This window comes from Salminus brasiliensis, chromosome 20 (genome assembly GCF_030463535.1).
Source record: "Salminus brasiliensis chromosome 20, fSalBra1.hap2, whole genome shotgun sequence".
Lineage (NCBI taxonomy): Eukaryota > Metazoa > Chordata > Actinopteri > Characiformes > Bryconidae > Salminus > Salminus brasiliensis.
In genome coordinates, this window is record NC_132897.1 from 18,420,420 (window position 1) to 18,442,781 (window position 22,362).

General features: G+C 39.2%; 1 protein-coding gene across 1 annotated transcript in view; it reads left to right on the top strand.

The window, feature by feature from the left end:
* Positions 1 to 445: 445 nt before the first annotated feature.
* The window catches only part of npffr2a (neuropeptide FF receptor 2a), a 51,330-nt gene continuing 29,413 nt past the window's right edge, over positions 446 to 22,362 (top strand). The window contains exons 1-2 of the mRNA XM_072664364.1: positions 446 to 766; positions 3,865 to 4,202. Of these exons, the coding sequence (XP_072520465.1) occupies positions 3,872 to 4,202 (331 nt within the window). The 5' untranslated portion in view covers positions 446 to 766; positions 3,865 to 3,871. The remainder of the gene's footprint in view (positions 767 to 3,864; positions 4,203 to 22,362) is intronic.

Consider the following 22,362-nt stretch of genomic DNA (forward strand, 5'->3'; position numbering starts at 1 on the left):
AGGTGTTATTTCATTTTATTACTTATATTATAAACATACATTTATATTATTTTTATTTTTGCAGTTTGTCGATTAATCTTTGTTTATTTCTCCAAAATGAAACACCCCTGACTAAACAGACTTGTTTTGGCGTGTTTTATTTATTTATTTATATATTTACAGTTTTCCTATATCCCTCTCCTCTAGTTGAGGGGCGAAGGTTACTAACAGGTGACACTCGCCGCTAACGGATGTAAACCTCGCGCGTTAATTTGTCCACACCCGTTTTCCGGAAAGCCCCGCCTCCCCGCTCCGGCGATTGGCTAGTGAGTTCCCATTCAGGATCGCGCAGGGTTAAGCCCTAGTTCGGACAACTAGCCAATCCCGGCGCAGGAGGGCGGGGCTAGCCTGAGTACGGGTGGGCGATACAGTGTCGTGTGCTGGTGCTGCCGGTGAAAAGTGCATCCTCCTCTCGCCGGTCGCTCAGTTTCGCCTCTGCTCACACAGAGAGTGGCATGACCGCGCCAGCCGAAGCGAGAGGACGCGGAGCGGACAGCCATCACTCTGAGAAACTTTTAGAAGCGGGATATTATGGCGAACCCCTCCTCCGAAGTTCATTTTTACGAACACGTAGCCCTGAGGCCACAGCGCCAGTGGCTTTGTAGTGTGTTTGTTTCGGACTTGTCTTACATTTGACTCCCTAAAAGCTCGCTTTCTCACGAGGTGCTGCTGCTTTTGGTTTATGAGGGAACTGAAGTGCTTCAGCGCATTGCGGTCCGAGTAAGAGGTAAGGCTGGATATGCGTCTGAGTGGAGTGGACTTGACCAGTGACCACTGTTGAATAAACACCTGCTTGATTGGTTGATTGATTGGACACCTTCAGAGTCCAAGTCCAAGTCCAGCTGGGCGCCAACGTAACGGTTCATTCCCCACTGGGGCTTTTGCTGCCTCTGTGAATTTCCAGTGGTATTCTGGACTGAGTATTTGTTTATTACAATTAATATTATAATATATATCAGTGATGTTATATCTACCACAACAACAGTGGTGGCTATTTTATTTAATTTTATTTTATAATAGGAACAACAACAACAACAAAAAAAACTATAAACAAATTAATAACTATTAAATCTGAAGTTCTGACAAATCTAATCTGTGCCATTTCCATTCATGTCCGTTTTTATCAATTTGGAAGTGAGATTTTAATATTTCAGTGCCAGCTGATGATTTTCCATGCTATAATAAACAGTTTAATAACAAATAAATTGCATAACAGTGGTAGTTATGTTATAATAGGAAGAACAATAAATAAATAAATAAATATTAAATATATCAACTAAGCTCTTTCAAATCTAATCTGTGCTGTTTTCATCATTGTCTGTTTACATAGATTTGTAAACAGTGTTTCATATTTATTTTTGGAATAATACATGAATTGGGTGAAATTATAAAATGACAATATTTTAAATTCTTACTGGTCACTGGGCTGCTACTATGAACACCAAGAGAAATCTTCAGTTCCTTTTTTTGCAGAATATAGTCGTCATATTTCCTCGTATTCCCATTTAGTTGTAATATGCACTGCCCCATTCCCTCACTCTCTCTGACTCCATGCTTTTAATTCTATTTTTCTGTTTTTAAAAAAGTTTAGAGATGAAAAATACAAGACTGCATTGTTTATTGTGGACCTCGCTGTACCTCTGAGGTTATATTTACAGTGTTTGTACATAAGGGAACATTGCATACATATACATATATTGTCATGACAGTGAATGCAGTGCCTCATAATGATCTGGTCTGATGTTTGATATGTTGGACTGGATAAAAAAAAGACATCAAAACACTAAAAACTGCAGCTACATTGATGTCACAACATTTAATTTAGGCTTAAATTTACTTTAATCCGATTAACCAGGACTAATGATGTCCTCGGATTAAGGAAACGCGGTACTAACAGTGTCCAATTAGCTGCATTTCTTACTGGAGGACCGAATGAACCTTCTTCAGCGTGAATGTCTCCATCTGCACTGGCTTATCTGCTCATACACTACAGCTTGAGACGCTGCTTCAGGGACTGATTGGCTCTGAAAATAATGAATGAGTCTCACTCTCAGTCGGTCACTCCGTTCACTGTGTTTTTCTGCAGAATTCAGGGATAGTTCGGTAAGATGGAGGGTGTAGGGTGACATTTAAATTGGGCTGGTAAGAACTCCCTCTCTGGAGTCTGGAGAGGAGCTCATGTGGCACGTTTCAGTGTAGTGGCGGATGGAACTTGCTGGAGATGGCATATTGGTATTGTTGGTAGTGTTACTGGGTTGTTATTAGTCGAGAACGCTGGATCGGATTTCGGAGGAGGAAAAAGAATGAATGCACTCCAATCCTGTAACAAATGTAGCCTGAAATTGTGTGCTGTGATGTTAGCTGTGTTCTTAGAGGCAGCAGAACGTTTGAGTAGCTCAATATCCTGCTTTTAAAAGCTCATTAAATTGAAAACAGCTCGTTTTTAAAGCTTTTCGAAGAGAATTGATCAGTTCATTATTGGATAGTGAGGCACCCGTCATAATTTTTTAGTTTGTGCAATTTCGATTTCAGTTTTTTTTCCAACCATATTTGCCAACTTTAGAGCATTTTATTACTGAATGGATGAAAGTTACTAATTTCTATTACATTCTCCAAACTACAATGTAAAACTGAACAGCATGACCGAATAGTGTGACCTAAGAGCATGCAATACCTCAATGAGCACGAGTAACAGCTGCGATTAGACGTTTCTGGATGTAGGCAACATAGATGTTAAAGAATTGCCTTCTCTGGCGTTTACTCAGTGCCCTCTAGACTGGGACTTCCACCACTGCTGGTAGACCCGTATGATCGTACGCTTCCATACATACAAATTCAGCTACTTCTTCACACTATGGCCTTCACAATCGCCCATTTCTTGGTCACCCATTTTCCACACGTTGAACAAGACCTTCACTGCACTGTACCCCCTCTGCTCAATCTATGAATGCCACATCTCCAGAACTTTGCACTGTAGAATTTGTACAACTATTTCTCCATCTCCATTGTACTTATTAAGCTTAATAAGCTATGCCGATTTACACTATATGTCCGAAAGTAGAGAGTTCCAGCTACTTTTAAGGTGCACCTCATACTGACCCGAGTTGCAGTTGCACATGTACAGGTTGTGTAATCTCCATAGAAAAACATTGACCAGAGACTAGGGCTCACATAGTTCTAGGGTCGCCATTCCTAATGTCACGCTTCAGCTAGAGATGTACAAAGACCCCCAGTAGTGGACCGTGGAGTGATGGTGCTCCATCCAGTACCGTTGGGATGTGCTGAAGTACCAGAACTAATCATCCAACATCAGCACCTGACCTCACCAATGCTCTTGTGGCTGAACGCAATCAGAGCCTCACAGCAGTGTTCCAGAACCTGTTGTTACTGCAGCAAAGGAGGGAGTGCAAACTCTCTGTTGATTCCCTTGATTTCACATTTCAAGAAACATTATATAAGCCTTTGGACATGTAGTGTGTCCTTCATTTAAACCGGAGAATGTAAATATCCAGTCATTCGAAAAGAGCTCATTTTTTCTCTTTGTTATAGAAAGCAAGGAGAGTGTGATTAGGCAGTGTATGGAATTTAAGGATGTGATTGTAACCCAGGCATAGTCACCTGATTCATTTTCACTTCAGGAAAGATGAGACCGGTTTGTAGAGAGCAAGCTTATTAGCACACATTTACACTACCATCAAGCTTATGTGGTGCAATTAAGCAGAGCTAAGTGAAAGCATCTTAAGTTGAGTGAATTTATGAGGGAGAGAGAGAGCGAGAGCACTCATAATGGAGCCAGCTCACCAACGTAACCCCTTTTTGTTCCAGATCAAACATGAACGGAGCACAGGAGATGAACTTCACCTTTGCAGAAGATGATAACTGGACATTGCCCAACGTGTCCAAGGAATTCGTCATACCTCGGAGCAACATCACCTATGTTGGATTTTACCTGCATCAGCCTTCAGTTGCTGCTATCTTCATAGTGTCTTACCTCCTCATCTTCCTGGTCTGTATGGTGGGCAACGGCGTGGTGTGCTTCATCGTCTTACGGAGCAAGAACATGCGAACCGTCACCAACCTCTTTATCCTCAACCTCGCTGTCAGTGACCTCCTCGTGGGGATTTTTTGCATGCCCACAACTCTTCTTGACAACATTATTACAGGTCAGTGCGATGCTGTGCTTCTGTACTAGAGGGTGAAGTTTCTTAACGTGTGGAATGCTTTGAATCCGAGACTGCTCCTAAGCTGGCTCTCGGAAATGCATCAGGGCTAATATTAGCCTTAGGATTAAAATGCATTAGATCATTTACTTACTCAGTTCAGTGTGTTCTTAGCAAAATGGGTTATATAAATAGGGATGAAAAAGATGTGACTTGTAATAATAGCAGAACACTCACAGTATATATAGAACTAGAGATGGCATATTGGTATTGGTGGGTATCAGGCCAAATCGGATGGATTACATACTGGAAGGGGGGGGGGGAGTCTTATCTGATCCTGTAACAAATCTACTCCGAAACAGCACACACTCATAGTGTGTGATGTGGTGGTGTTAGCTGTGTGATTCTTCCTGTGGAGTAGAAGAGTGCTTGAGTAGTTTCAGCATGATAGCCTTCTTCTAGATGCTCATCTTAAGTGAAGTGCTTCCGTTAAAAAAGGGCTCATTTTAGATGTTTAGTAGTTTTCAAAGAACAAGCAGCAGGTCATCATCATCATTACCAAGGTTAAAGAATCAAGATTTTCATATAGGTATTGGATAAGAAAAAATGACTGGTCCTTCACTTTAGAGGTTACAGGTCGCTATGATTTCCAGAACTTATAAATATAGATATGAGATATTAATACAGAAATGTTTATGTTTATAACAAAAACTCTCAATTGTTTCTTTTTTTGGAGCAGAAATCATAAACACAAAGTATTGGGCGATTTTCAAAGTTTCAGTATCAGTGTTTTATTGTGACAATGCTAGATTTGCAGATTCTTCACAGTTAACAATTTATTAAGCAATTGTAAATACACTATGGCTGTGTTTAGACTGCCAGCCTAAATCCGATTCATATCTAGATTGTATCCAGATTGATTTTTAATAGTCTGGGCAGCCCAAAAAAAATGTTTTTTTGCAAATAAGATCCAAACCACATTTGGGGGTGGTTTTAAAGGCGCTAAAATCTGATATATTTATATTTTATATTATTAAATATATATATTTAAAATGTAATTTGAATGTAAGTAAACCATAAAAGTAAAAAAACAAACGATAAAATATCAAAGAGCAAAAACATAGGTAATAAATAAAGAAATATGTACATGTTTAAAGGCCACACATAGGAATTTTAGATGGAATTTAATTAGAATTTAGCGTGAAGCTGAATGTGAAATTACTGCAGAAGTACTTTTTGTTTCTAAACTGTGTTTTTTTTTTCACTGCTCTGAAATGTGAATTTTAAACAGTAAGTTGGTGTGTATCACAAATTCATACATTCAACCCTAAAGATTTATTTTCCTGAATGTGAAATGGAATACTATAGTATTAAACAAATTGCAGATCCAAAGTGTGCAAAGTTATGTTATTGTATAGTAATACACCGATCGCAGTGAGGTAGGGTCTCTATGGATTGCATATATATATATATATTTCGTTTCACCTTTCATTGGTGGTTGTGTTATGGCATGATCAGTGTATGTTGTAGTATAAAGAAATGACCAACTGCCAACGGCAAAGGTCTCAGACCCCAACACCGATCTCTTTTTTTATATGGATGTCATTGTTCTTTCTATAACTGTTGCAGCTTTCCTGAAGTAGCCTTTTTACAGTTTAATCCAGAAACTAATAAATGTTGTCATTTTTAAAAAATTAATCCTTGTGCATATATTACATAAGGTACCGAAAGCTCAGTTCTGCTCCTGCTAGCCTGCCAGCATGGTCATAGTTATTCATGAAGATGAGGACGGTCCGGGTGCTGTGGTGGTTGAGAACTCTTTCTTGCTGGTGTCGTACAATGAAAACAGTACTGAAGTGCCCAAAATATGCTGCTCAGCAGGGAAATGATCCTGATGATGACCAACATTCCATCTGTGCTGTTTATCCAGCAGCTAAAATCTACTGTTTAGTATTCATGCTAATGATCATGCCTTCTATCAGATTGTATTTAATCATTGTGTTCAGTCAACTAGCGCCGCTGAAATCGTACGCATAAGCCTAGTGTATATGTGAATAGAACTGCAGTGAGCTGTTGACAGTCTTCAGTATATTAGTATTTGTGTAGGGAACTAATTCATTGTGTTTTTGTGCGAAATGTTGCAAACCTCAGCTCTTAGCCCAGTGATGTTAAATAGGTTTAGAATAGGGTCCAACAATTCTGTGGCAGATATGGATTTCAGGAGGATAGAAACAACATTGGCCGATTATATAATTAAGATTTCTGTAGGATGCATTGATTTGGGAGATCTTCCAGCCACCAAAGCTGATATTCAGTTTCTACATTTATACATTTCTCAAGGTTTACTGGGTTGGCATTAAAAAGAAATAGTATGGGCTCAGCGGTCGGATGCACTGTCACTGTGAACCACAGAGAGTCCAATTGGCTGTGTTCTTTCCGGGTGGGTGAACGGCACTCTCTCCCCTCATTACTGTTAAGTGATGTTGGCAGGGGTGGGCGATATTGTAGAACTCTTATATCACAATATTCTAAAACATTTTGACGATACATAATGATTATGGCAGTACACGTGATTGCATCGGTATCGGCAGATTGTTAAAAACTGCTATTCAGATACTCCTCCATACTGAGTACACTGATCCTGTTCAAAATCTGCTGCACTTCCTCGAATTAAAGCAGACTAATTACACTGTTTGTAATGAAACATGCAGCTGATCAGTGTTCTTTAAGCACTGATATACCCTTAGTATGCCTACAGTAGCATATTGTATTATCACAATATGATTAAATACATATCAACCTAGATGTTGGCCGGCACAGGCATCTGTTAGCCGGTGAGACCTGGTGTTTGCCTCCGAGCGTGTCGGCTGTAAATGTGCATTTTATCACAGAAAAGTAGCAACACCATTAAGAGCCACACGGGTGCAGATGTGGCGGAGCTGTTAAAGAAGGTAGCAGAAGAACAGCAGATCACTGAGAGAGATTTAGTTATGGCTGCTGCTGAACTGGGTAGATTTCTACATGTGAAATGCTAAGCCCTCACGCTAGAGGCCTCTCGGTGTTGCCCAGTGTGTCGAGGCTACTAGAGGGTAGGATGTATTACTACGTTGTTCCAGCGCAGCCCCACTGCAGAACCATTTGTTGAATTAATAAAATATATTGAAAGTAAAGTCAGTATGGATCATTACAAACACTGAGCTGTAGAAGTACCAAGTAGAGTCACACAGTGAGAAGATAGGAATCCTGTATAGAAAAAAAGATGTTCCTATCATAATTGAATCGTTGGATGCCTAGAGATCCCCGCTTCTATTAGATATGCATCCATGCAGAAGTATAAATCAGTCTCTATTTTTACTTTACATTTGTTGTGTTAAAGTATAAAATAAAGAAAATGAAAAAGTAATATGTTATTCTAATGATAAGGATATATTTTTATATGCTTTGTTACAGTACAGTGTTTTGGAGTTGAAATGAAATAGTGGAATATAATGAATTCACTTTGTATTGCTGTGATACAGTTAAAGCAATAGATATTTAGAGACCTCTCTGGTGAGAATGTGTAATTGCACTGTGCATGCGGAAGAGTATTTTTTTTATTTTTGACAGTGGGTGAATGAGCAGAGTTTGTCTACTCAGGCTACATATGGGTATGTAGTATTCATACCTGTACAAGTACAGATTTTTACATCTTGCTTCTAGTACTTTTTTAGCTGTATTAATCTTTATTCTATTTATTGTTTAGTGTACATTTCTCTCTTAGTGGAACACTTGTTTACTTAAACACTTAAAAGCACATAAAAGCCTGACGTGGCAAGGAAAACGCCCACGAAAGCCTACCAGACCACTCTGTTTTTCAAATGAATATATTAGGCTTTTGCAGGGATGGTCGCGCAGCCACTGGCCCTCCCCACTCTAAAGACTACTGCTTTCGGTTGAAATGACAAAATCGTAAGGACTGCTGCTTTAAGTGGCACAGTGCTTAAAGTTCACATTTCACTGATATGTTGGTCAGGCAATAGCTTGGAGTATCAGCTGGACAGACTGACTACTGCAGTGAAATATTTGAAAGAAGTTATTTATGCTGAGCAAATCATGTTATGACATCTCTAGACACATATTGATTGATTAAACCTACTGAGCTCAGGTCGGTGTTATACACCGTTTATCTGTCCATCCATCCACTTTTAGGGTTGCGGGAGATCCATACCCTACATAGAATAATCATCAAGGCGGGAATACCTCCTGGTCAGGCCACCAGTCCATCACAAGGTTATGCATAGTTCAGAGACCATCAAATCCAGCATAGTTTTCCTGTCCACTGTATGCAATTACTATCACTTCTATCACTGCACTGTAATGAAGCTGGACTGACCACTTAGTCAGATTTGAAATGCAGCTCAGCAGCTGAGAATTACAAAACCCGAAATCGCACCTACATTGGCTCGTGATATGAAATATGCTGCATTGGTATTTAAATAATTTCCTTGTAGAAGCCATAGAAGAACATAAGAAAAGCTTGAACAGCCAGGGCTATAAGTATTGTGACAGTGTGACAACAAATTGTATTTTCACAAGCTCAACAAAACCAATTAAAACTAAGATCTGTACCTCAATCAGATCCTTAATGCATTATTTCAAATCCAAATGTGTACACAAGCAAAGTACACTATATGGACAAAAGTATTGGGACACTGGCTCATTCTTTTTTTTTCTTTTTATTTGTCTTTCAAAAGAGTATTAAAAAGAGGGCATCCTGCTTTTGTTGAAGTAACTGTCTCCACTGTGTCCAGGGAAGAAGGCTTTCTAGTAGTTTTGAAGCATTGCTGTTAGGATTTGATTGCATTCAACGACAAGAGCTTTAATGAGGTGAGGCACCCTGCCTTATCCCCAACTCCCCAGCTCACACTGACAGCCCAAGGAAACACAGTTCAATGCTGGTGTGTGTGTGTGTGTGTGGGGGGGGGTGTTATGCCTCTCCAGCCCACATGTTCCTTCAGGCAATAGGTGCCAATAGGTTCTTGTTTATCTGCTCCAGAAAGTCCTATTCTATTGCCAGTATTTCTCTACAGGCACTAGACAAGCTCTGTGTGTGTGTGTGTATTTGCACATCTGTGTCATCTGTATCAGCAATGGATGAAATGCATTCATCAGAAAAGGGTGTCCACAAACATTTGAACATATAGTGTATATCAAAGATGTGTTCCTGCCCAAATACATATGGACTGAGCTGCACATAGCTGGTGTACTTAACCAATAAGAATAAACAATGAGGGACATAGTATTATAGATTACATCAATGCAGTAAGTGAGCGGAAAGACCGTACTAGTGTTAGTGTAATAGGGAGTTGTATACGGGGAGATGGCCAGTGTTTGGGTAGTGCTGGAAAAAAACAATTTTCTGACTTGTATACTGTACTCGATCAGCTGTCAAAGGTGTATTTACAAGTATGAAACCCGAGAGTTTACCAGAGGTGACATATAACACACCCTCTTCCTCTTTTTCATCAGTGAAAAACGCTGAACTTGCTGGGGGGGTTGGGGGGTTGGGGGCGTGATAAGATAGACCTGTTGCGCTTCTTTATGGTCTGTGTGCCTTCTTTTTTATATATATAGCAAAGAAAAGGTAGGAGATGTATTCTCCCAGCTTCTTCCTATGCCTTCTTTTTCTATGTGGTGGGCATATGTTTCAACAATCACCCTTCTAGTTAACCATCTGTAATGCACAGCTGTCCAATGAGCAACTGAATCCAGCATAATGTTCAGTGCAGATGCACTGAAGGCCAGGACTGACTGCATCAGGTGAATCTCTCAATGACGACAGATCACCAGAACCAGACTTGACCACTCCTGCAAGTAACCGTATTGCAAAGATCAATCACCTGATAAAACGGTTAATTAACTGATAGCAATGTTTCATTTTTGAAAAATCAATAATTTTTTTCTCAGCTTGGCAACAACAGCCACCTCCTACAGCTACTTCTGAGAATAATTTAGCTGAAGTTGAGAGGAGCCTGCCAGGTGCTTTAATCCTCATTAAATGGCTTCTGCTATTACATTTGACACAGAAAGACAAAAAGTTTTGCTCATGCAATCACCGATATGCCAAATATGAATGCAAACACAGGGAATTACAGAGATTAAATAGCTCGTCTCAGACTTGCCATAGCCTTGATCACACCATTTTTATCATGCTGTTATAGATTTTTTTTTATTGAAACTGCTTCCCACACACCATTTGCTTCTTTATTACCATTATTAAAACTAATTAGCAGTGAAAAAGTATACACAGTCATATCAGAATATTATGACCACCTATCTACCCAGCCATAAGGGTAGCCCAACTGGGAACCAAAGCATTTTGTCCTTGGGTTCAACCTTGCCACATATGGTTGCTCACCATATGTGATTCGATGATGGGACCAGGAGGGGCTAAGCATGGGCCCCATCTGGGTTGTACACTGCAAATGGGGCCTAGATGGGACTCGTGAGATTAAGGTGGGCTGTAACCATAGGGTCCATTTGTACAAACTCACGCAGAGCCCATGCCATCTTGGAACCCACCTAGTCCCTGCTCCACCCATGTGAGCCCCACATGAGCATGTTGGCTGGGTATATGGATTTTCTCTAAACCTGCATTCAAACAGCTGAGGAAAATAATACAGACTTTTACCTTTACTGCCAGTGGCAAACCTCTCCAGCAATTCTATATGAACTATTCATTTTATGATATAGAAAAAAAAGCAGCATGTGTGTTTCCCAAGGCTTCTGCGTTTTCTTTTTTTTTCATATGGTGGGCCTATCTTTCAACAAGCAATCCTTTCTAGTTAACCATCTGTTATGCACAAGACCTTGACTGACTGGATCGGGTGGATCTTACCAGAACCAGACTTGACCACCCCTGCAACAAACTGAAGCACAACCATTGATCACTAGATAAAACAATAACCCCTTAATAACAACAGTCAGTGACATAACCAGCAATGTGTCATAGAATTACACGGTAGTTAAACTGGGGGAGCTTCGTAGTTAAACCCTGGCAATGCCACAACCAAAAGACAGGCACAGAGTATTGCAGTTTTATTAATGATATTTTTGCCCCTTACTGGTAAAACACATACAGTCTGATATTATATGCAAATAAGGCCTGTCAGTATAACCATTTTTGTAGCCAGCATATTGTCCCAGAAATGGCAAAAAACAGTATTACTCTCATTTTATGACCATTTTATGCCACTGATAAAATGATAATAACATAATAATTCACACAATTACACCTTAAAGAGCAATTTAAAGAGCAGTTAACATCAATTATTTATGGATATGCAGACTATATTCAGTGTTTAATTATCCTCAATAAATAAAATAGAAATAAAATAAAAACACAAAGTTGACATACCAGCTTAGTTACGTTAAAAGGCAACATCAAGATCTGCAAAAATGATGATTATTATTATATGAGATCATGTCCATATATTGTATGCTGATAGCGTAATTATCGTGACAGGCCAAGAGCATGCCAATACATAAATGCATAATCATTCACACATGCCAATGCCAATACATAAATGCATAATCATTCACACATTCCAGCACCCAGCCCCCCTGCTCCAACCTGTCCTTCACAACAACCCAGGTGAGAAATGAGCTGAGGAAGATCAAGCCTAAGAAAGCTACAGGTCCTGATGGAATCAGTGCCAGGCTCCTCAAGTCCTGCGCTGATCAGCTGTGCAGGGTAGTTGAGCATATGTTCAACCTGAGCCTGAAACTGGGAAGAGTACCACAGCTGTGGAAAACATCTTGTGTGGTACCTGTGCCCAAAACACAGCACCCAAAGGACCTAAACAGCTACAGGCCGGTGGCACTGACTTCCCATCTGATGAAGTCACTGGAGAGGCTGGTCCTCAACCACATCCGCCCTCTGGTGAGCCCATCCATGGACCCTCTTCAGTTCGCCTACCAGCCTGGTGTCGGGGTGGATGATGCTGTCATCTATCTTCTACACAGAGCTCTTTCTCACCTGGAGAAGCCCGGCAGCACTGTGAGGATCACCTTCTTCGATTTCTCCAGTGCTTTTAACACCATACAGCCAGGGCTTCTAAAGGACAAGTTGGGACATTGTGGAGTGGACAGTCACCTATCAAACTGGATACTCGACTACCTCACCAACCGACCCCAGTATGTGAGGGCACGGGACTGTGTCTCTGACTTGGTGGTCAGCAGCACAGGAGCCCCTCAAGGAACGGTCTTGGCACCGTTCCTCTTCACCCTGTACACTGCTGACTTCATGTACAGCTCACTGACCTGTCACCTCCAGAAGTTCTCTGATGACTCAGCGATCGTCGGCCTCATATCCAATGAGGAGGACAGCGAGTACAGAGAACTTATTCAGGACTTTGTGGACTGGTGTCTGCAGAACCATCTGCAGATAAACGCTGGAAAAACCAAAGAACTGGTGGTGGATTTCCGCAGGTGCAGACACCCCCCTCCATCAGTGAACATCCGGGGTATGAACATCGAGAGTGTGGACTCTTATAAATACCTGGGTGTTCATCTGAACAACAAACTGGACTGGTCAGTCAACACTGCAGCTCTCTACAAGAAAGGCCAGAGCAGACTCTACCTGCTGAGGAGATTGAGGTCCTTTGGAGTGCAGGGAGCGCTCCTGAGGACGTTCTTCGACACAGTGGTGGCATCTGCCATCTTTTATGGAGTGGTCTGCTGGGGCAGTAGCATCTCGACGGCAGATAAGAAGAGACTGGACAAACTCATAAAGAGGGCCGGCTCTGTCCTGGGGTGCTTCTTAGACCCAGTGCAGGTGGTGGAAGACAGGAGGATGACAACCAAGCTGGCATCCATGCTGGAGAACAGCTCCCACCCCATGCATGAGACTCTGGCAGCACTGGGCAGCTCCTTTAGCGACAGGCTGCTTCACCCCAAGTGTGTGAAGGAGCGGTATCGCAGGTCCTTCCTTCCTGCTGCCGTCAGACTACACAACCAGCACTGCTCCCAGCGGACCACATACACACACACTTAACCACATACACACACACTTAACACACACAATTAAGAGTCTTTTACTGTAAATAATATTGTTTATTGCTTTTTTAATTCTTATCTATATTGTGTGTATATAGTGTAAATTATTTATTTATCTAAATTTTTGTAACTGAGTGTCCTGCTATCCCTTTCTGCTGTTACACTGTGAATTTCCCCACTGCGGGACTAATAAAGGACTATCTTATCTTATAAGTTCATCCATGCATGAAGTTCTTGCCAGTGCATAAGAGAACTCTGTTGTAAAGTAATAGAGCTTAGAAGCAGGGCAGGGTTTTGTAGATTATATAAAATGAGCTTTTTAATAACTCAATGTCACAGCTTTCATTATAGCATGAAAAACTAAAACTGAAAACTAAATAAAAACAAAACTAAAACTCTCAGTAATTACTGAAACCTACCCCGTACTGCAGAAAGGTTTGTTACACACTAAGTAAGAAAATGGTGGGGATGTTCTTGGTGATCAAAGTCTGTAATAACACTGGGCTCGCTGGTAGGTCATAAGCTTATTTAGGGGTTAACGGAATTCAAAACCTCCAAAAAATAGATGTACTTGCAATATCCTTGGTACACAGAGCATCTTCTCCACACATTTCCACATTGATTTTCAGAAGCTTTTAAAGGTATTCAAACCTCCTAAAACCACTCTTTTATGACAAGCCCTTTGCCATCCTCCATTATCTTGTTGAATTTTCATTCTTTCCTCCTTTAAGTCAACAGAAAGCATCAATCCTTTCAGACACATCAAAAGCCGTTTGCAGACGCCATGTATACATCTGAGCAATCCTTTTTGACTGTCATCGCATGAATGTGAGTGTACAACAAAAGAGTGTGCACCGACACCAGGATGAACACGGCTGACGGCAGTCAGGGTTAGTCACCTTGGTTTATGACATTTTCTCAGAGAACAATAATAAGAGGAGACTGGATGGGGAGAAGTGAGAAATACAGTCTTTTCAGAATTTGGAATACGTCTAGCAGGTTTATGCTGTTCAGTTAATTGTTCGAGGTTTTGCTGCCAGTTCTTGTCTGGTCCAGGAACTGTTAATTGGTCTGCATCAAAGAATGTCCTGGTTTGACACAACTCAGCAAGAAAAGCCCCACAAAAAAAGAGTAATTGCCCCTTGTCCTCCTCTTGACCTCTTGACATTGTCCTCCTCTTGACGTCATTCATCAGTAAATGTCTGCCTTTGCATTTTCGGAGGAAATGCAATCATAATGAATTTGTGAAAACAGATTTTCACAAATTCTGTTCACTGAAGCCAAGCTGTTGTGAGGCACCCCCCACTGTCACACAATCACTCCCACTCTGTATTATGAGCGATATCATCAAAGACGCCATCATAACATTGTTTTTTTTTTTTTTTTTTTTTTTAGGAGGACTCCATATGGCTGAGCATGTTCATATTCCCTTAGTCCTTACACTGCTATTCCCTGGTGGTATCTTGCAGTCCCATGTTTGGTAGTATTGCCCTATACAACATGCTCTACAGTGTATAAGCAAAAAAGGCTAGCTGTGGAGGAATAACCCACAGGTAATAAAAACTACAAACTAGAGTTGTGTGTGTATCCACTTTTTTTTCATACTGTCGTACTGCCTTCAAATGTTAGCGTGGTATCTAGTATTTCCGGGGCCACGGAGCAGCATCTCATCCTCCGTAATTTCCAAACCGAAAAACGAAGTGAACACCTTGCATAAATTCAAATCAGTCACTAAATGTTAACTGTCAGTGTGACGAATGTTCAATGATTCAGGTCTAACTAACTGAAACTCAATAAACGGACCAAGCATCCTGTCATGCCTGCCTCTGTTTGTGTCTTGTCTGTCCTAGCCTCTCTTGTCATTCCCTGTATAAGTACCCCTTTGTCTTTATCATTAATAGAAGTCACACACTGTGACACAACCCTACCCTAGAGAAAATGCTAGTAATGAGTTCATCTGTAAAGATCTGTAAAATGCTTTGTCCTGTGAGTCAAAAGTCAGTAAGAATTTAGATTAGTAGATTATGCAGCAACCAGACATCACATTTTCTTCATTCCAGCTTTGTTCAAAATGATGATTTCTGACCTGTACTGAATGTATTGTTGTAGCCTTAGTAATATCATTCATTTGCCAGCAACTTGGCAAAGAATCAGAGAATGCAGAGAAGTAGGTGCTTTTGGGTGATAGGGTTCTGTCACTTCTTTTATAGTGGAGAGACACGTAAAATGACTTATGCAGCTTCTTCCCCAGAGCTGTAGCGCTCCTCAACCACAGTGGACACCTCCCACTGTTAACCTCAACTGAACTGTACCAAACCGGACTGAAAAGCTATTTGCACTATGACTATTTGCACACCTGTACAGATGTTCTCTTTCTGTAAATATTCAGGTCATTTGTAACTTTCTATATATATTTTTCAACCAAATCTGTTTCACATCTCTCAGCTTCTTCAGCTCTTTGTTACCTTTAGTACTTTTTACTTTTTTAATTTATCCCCTACCCTATTTATTGTTTAGTGTAATTTTCCTTTAGTTTAATACTGTAAATAATCTGTGTTCTGTGTTTTTGTTACTTGTCATACGTGTTGCTCTCACCAAAACAAATTCCTTGTATGTGTAACATACTTGGTGAAATAAAGAGATTCTGATTCTGATTCTGATTCTGATTCAGCGTCAGAGATTCATTGCTATGGGAAATTGTGGGCTGATGAAGATGTCCGATAGTTATAAGATACATTTTTATAAAATGTAGAAATAGGAGAAATATAACACTTAAATCTTATTCAAGCAGGGTTACTTTCAATAAAGGAGGTCTAATAATTCCTGATTCATTCCGGATAAAGTGTCTGTGCTTATCCCAGATGCAAACATCATACCCTTGATGTTTTTGCATCATGTTCAGAGTTCAGGGTAAAATTCAGGCGGCGATTAGCCATTAAGATTGAGATGTTAATATGTATATAGTCCTAATAGGCAAGTCTGTGCATTCTGCAGCCATCTTTGCAATGTCGCCGGGCAGTTATTTCCAGTATTTGCCAGTGTGTATCCCACGCCTTTAATGACTGAAACAGGGAGGCGAACTCTGAGGGCTTTTGGGCTGGAGTTTGGTGCTGCTTCTGTAGCTGAAACAAAGTTGTTTGACGCGATGATGGAGTGAGACTGAGGGTTTATATGTGGCTATATAAGTGGGAGGAATGTTAAGTTGTGTTGTTAAGCAACATTAAATAATGCAAAAAAAAAAACGGATTTCCTGCCATGTTCTGGCTCCTCCACTCACAGCATAACCAGCAAGCTGACATGGCATATATATTTTTTTAAGGGCTTTATCCATAAATAGTCGCCATGTTGAGGGCTGCAGGGACTCCGGTGTCCAGTCTCCTCATTGTTAACATCTCTGACGCTACTTGACAATCTGGTGAAGTTTGCATGCATGCTACAAGTAATCCGGTACAAAATGAGGCACATGTGAAAAGTACCACTTAGTGCACACCTTACCGTGAAAACGAGCATCATGTGAGTCCAGTAGAGGAGCAGCAGGATGTTACATGTGTTATCAGCTGCTGTGTTTGTTTTTTAGTGATGATGGACTCAGGAAAGCATACTCCACATTAGGGCTAGGTGATATGGTAACATACTATATCACATATTTCTCATGATACATGTAATCAAAGTCTAAATAAATCAGTAGCAACAGATTCTTTAAAAATACTATTCAGAAACTCTAATTAAACCAGTCTAATTACACTGTTTGTAATGAAACCTGCAGCTGATCATTGATCATTAGGCACTAACAGTATCCTTGATATGCTTAGAAAAGCATATTGTCCATCACAATAACGCACTTTATCACAATATGATAAATATATCATCAAATTGCCCAGCCCTAGTTGCAATGTGTGGGTACTTTGGATTGTCTGATTAGACTAAGACTTGCGTAAGAGAGAATCTGGTCAACGATAAAAGGTAAAGAAAATTGGTACGATCTGTGATCTGATCCTTGATCTGAACCTACACTACTACAGATAATGCGTTATAATATTTTGCAAAAGAAATCACTGTTTATTGTATTTTATCAAATTATCATTCATTTACAAACACTACTTTCAGCTTATCAAAAAATCATAAATCAAACTGATGCACTGTCAGCTAAAAGTTTCACACCCCTATTAAGCAACAATATATCTGCACTGGGTCAGGTCTGATTGATGGGCTTAATTTTCAGCTTTGCCTTTTGAGGCCCAAAAAATGCAGACTTAACGTTGGAGGACGAATGTGCTTTTTCTAAGCACTATAAGTTAGGCATTAATCTTTAAGAAAAATCATAGAAAAAGAACTTGGTTCAATATGTGTTTTGGGACTATATAAAATGCTGCATTGCAGTGATGTGATATCTGGAACAGTAGTAATGAAAAGGAAGAGAAAAATAAAACAACAGTGACCCTGTGACCAGTATGTATTGACTGGATTCTTAATGCAGCTGACACCCAAAGTTAGGGCAGCTTGGAAATGACAGAGAATTCTACCACAACTAATTACAGCTGGAGTTCACCCCTCAGACAAAGTATCTGTGTTGCAAGTAAGAAAATAATCACTAAGAGCAATCCTGGACCCAGCTGCAGCCCTATATTAGGAATGAGTTTTGGAACGCTATCAATAGATGGAGATGGATATCGCCACTTATACTGGGTAATTATAGTAGAAAAATAGTAGCATTGTCATTTGTCATTGTTGTAATATCATCTTTGTGTTCTTGTACAATATTAATTTTGCCATCCAACCATTTAATTTTCAGTCCTTATGCTGAACGAACAGGAGTCTTACTCCATTACTGTTGCTTATCCGTATTTAGCCTTTTCACATGTGACCGATTTGGCCATTAGCAATGGAAGGCTTATCAGTATCATCATGCCTTACATGTACATGTGACAGACACACAGATTTTGTAGAGTTTCTTGCATATGTGATAGATATAAGTCTAGCTCTAGAGTAGCTCACTCAGCATAAAGACTGAAAATAAGCATGACATTATTAAAATTAAAAACAAGAACACTATGTAATGAGGATGATAACGGCAATACTGTACACTGATCAGCCATGACACTGACAGCACTGGTAGGTGAAGTAAACAACACTGATTATCTATTTCCAGTGACACCTGACAAGTAACTTGACATTCGGCAGGAAGTGAACAGTCAGTTCTTGAAGGTGAGGTGTTGAAAGCAGGAAAAATGAGCAAGCGTAAGAATCTGAGACACTTTGACAAGAACCAAACTGCGATGGCTAGACAACTGGGTTCAGAACATCTCCAAAACATCAGGCAGGCCTTGTGAGGTGTTCCCGTTGTGCAGTGGTCAGTACCTACCAAAAGTGCTTCATTTTATATATAAAAAAAAAAAAAAAAAAAAAAAATATATATATATATATATATATATATATATATATATATATATATATATATATATAATTTTATTTTATTTTATTATTGTTTTTTCTTTTTTACTGCATTTGTAACTCCTCAGAAAACCTGTACATTAACAAATATCGGATATCGCCCATCAACTTAAAATTCCCATGTCCGTGTATTGCTCCATAGGTGTGAGCGTGTAATTGACTGTGTCTGTATGGCACCCTGTGATGGCCTGCCTTGCGCTCAGTGTGGAGCAGCCATGACTCATGAAGCTCAGACAAAGTGGAAGAAATGTGGAGCGACATGCCAGAACTGCATTAAACGCATATTTGATCTGGACTTCTAACACCAGCTTTATCCATTATATTGGTTATGATTCCCTCATGTTATTTCAGAGGACAAGTGAGTTAAGCGTGACAATTCAAGTTGGGCTAAAAAAAAAAGCTAAATTTAACTGAGCATCAATAAGTCCTCACTCTGCTCTCCAGTCTTACAGCAGTGACCGACCAGGTAGTTTGGCTAAAACTGAGCTGAGCTGTATTTGAAGGATTTTAACATCCACAGGTTAAGCAAGAGCAAGGTTAAAAATTGAGGGGGGCACACAGAAGGCCCTAAACATGCTCCCAGAATCATCCAGATTGTTCATTTTTATGTTGAACTAATAAAATAAATAAAAAAATTATATATATATATATATATATATATATATATATATATATATATATATACATATATATATTTGTTTGTTTGTTTTTTGCATTACTGGTATGTATGGTACATGGTCTTCCATCCATGTATCATAGATTTGGCAATAGAGAGAGTAATGAATAAACAAAAATACATATAATAATACCATAATAAAATGCTATTACAAAAATATTACCAGTACCATCAATTTTGGTGTCCAGTCTTTAAATGCCATAAATGTGCTGACGTATGCATACTGACTTGTTTAGGAATCCACAGTTAGGACCTGGGACATGACTTGATTCTTTCCTATAATGACTTGGTTACTTGAGTGTCAGGACTCAAATCACTCATGCAACTCACTGGCTTGTTCCCATATATATGTATATTTGCATCAGTTAGATGTTTAGATTTGATTACTATAAAGATAATATTTATAAAAAAACATATATTAAAATTATTTGACTGGGCTACTATAGGAACAGCTGCATTGTATTCTTTTTACTCCTATCGATGCATCCCTAATTTATAGTATTACATTTTTACAGGTAATATGTTTCCATATTCATAAGTATAATCTGTGACTAAAAGGAAGGCTTGGCCATCCCTGGTGAGGAATTATTGCTGGTCATTAACCTACTTTAGTCTCAAGACTTAATGAAACAGTTGCTTTCACTGCTTTCAAATAAACCATTTAGAAACTACATATCGTAGCAGCATATCCCGTTGGCCATTTTCTAAGATATTGACTCCGAGTCGGTTCCTAATTTCTGAGTCTGATCCAGACTCTTATTTTATTTAAAATGCTGATCTGAAGAGCCAGGATAACAAAACCATCAGAACACATCTGCAGTTTTCTGCATATGAATAATACATTCAAATCAATCAACAAGCCGTGTCATTAAATTCAGCATGGCACAAGGTGGTGTAACAAGATAGCAGTGTTAATTATTTTGCTGTTCTGTTGTCGCTGGTAAAATGACAGGCTGTGTACTGAATTTACTCAGTTTAGCTGTTTGTCCCATTCATTTTTAACCGGTCTTAGGTCTAAGGATTTTTAAATACCAAATCTAATAGATTAAACACTCATTAATCTGCTGTTAAACATTAGATAAACATAAAGAAACGGAATGAAACTCTTCATTATAGATCTTCATTATGTGTAAATAATACCCAGCTCTTAACCTCACTGATAAAAACTCAACAACAACAGAATGAATCCTGTAATTTGAGATGCAAATTTCATATTAGTTGTGATGAGTAATGTTATGTCCTTAAGACGCCTTTACCCTTAAGCAAATCCGTCTCCTCCGTCGTAAACAACACATGCCAGATCCCACTGGTGGGAGCAGATGTGAAACTGAACCACATGGCACACAACCAAGGCAAATCTCTGCACAACTGCTTCCCAGCACACTGATCCACTTACAATTCAATTGCTCTTCAGCTAATTTTTTGTTGGGGAATTAAGGCCAAAGGCACCAAGGCAGTGACTTCCTTGATATTCATTGCCATTAACCTGTACCTAATCTGAATTAACTCTCTCATCGGCGGTATTCCGACCTTACTGCCAGCCTGGCTCCAGTGAAAAATGAGCACCGTACTGCCTGTAAGGTTTATAAGAGATAGCATTAGTCTTCCTCTTATCATCAACTTCTACCGTTTAGATAATATGCAAATAGATCCTAAGCCAAGTAGATAACAGGCACCGTAGCCTCTATTGAATTGACTAGCTGAAGGATATTGCTGGGGAAAGTATATTGTTCAGTTAAAAATTCAGAAGCTTTTTTTTGTTTGTTTCTTGCTTGCCCCTCGAAAAAATGTGAAAATCCAGACAAGCATTAAAGAGATTATTAGGAAAGTCGGGATTACAAAGAGCTTCATTTAAGATTTATTCTAAGTTAGCAAAGAATTAACTAATATATAGAAATAACTAAAATTGCACAAGCATAAATTTTGGGCTAAGGAAAGCACTAAATGAATTCTATTGAATTAGAAATTTGAAAATTAATGAATTTATTATCTTGTCAGACTAACAACAACAGACTTTAAAACACTGCAACACTAAGCAATGTACAAACTAATTGAAATTTCATTTAATTTTGTTACTTTTCTATTACATTTTTTTGAGGTCCACTTATGATGTTTGTTTTGTAGGGGTTATTTCTGTACGCCCCTACTCTGACATCCATCCTAGTGACTGTTACTGGGACCAGCAAAGGTTAAATGCATGAATATAATTATTAATTTAATAAAGACTGATTCCATATTTAATACAATAAATGTATTTAATACATATTTAATGAAATAATCCATATGTAATTAAAATTACTCAGTAAGGAGTTAACATAGCATTATGGCAGCATGACTACAGGTTAGAATAATATACAATGCCACCCAGTAGGTTAAGCTTCATGTTGGTTTAGGGTCACACACATGGGTTTATTAATGGTACACACTAACCTGAGTTACAGAATACAGTTAGATAATGAATAAAGTAAGGAGGCTATAAGCCAGATAAAAGGGGCAAATACCTTTAATGTCTTTAAATATCATGATACAGTATTTTCATCACATCGCTCAGCTCTAGTTAACCCCCTAACTAGGGATTAGAAAGAGCAGGAGGGCAGAGTTTATGATTTCTACTTTTGCTTTATATACCATAAACCAGTACAGTAATTCACCTCACCTGACTATTTGTCAACCTCACTAAACCACCTGTTTTTATTCCTGTGCTATATGTGTGTTGCCTCTCTTGTGATTAGCTGTAGTAATTAGGGATAAGGCTTCTAATTTTGTGAAATTCTTAAGCCATCTTGCATGCACTGCTCAGTCCACAGATTTTCAATGATTTAGGCCAGGTTACCGTGAAAGCCATGGCGCTACTTGAGGTAGTTCTTTGTAGATTTTGAGGTCATGTCTTCTGTCCTGCTGTAGCCATCCTCTTTTCAAATGTAACTTTTTTACAGACACTGATGTTCTGTACTTCCACTAATCACTGGTATTTAATTTAATCCATTCTTCCCTCTACAA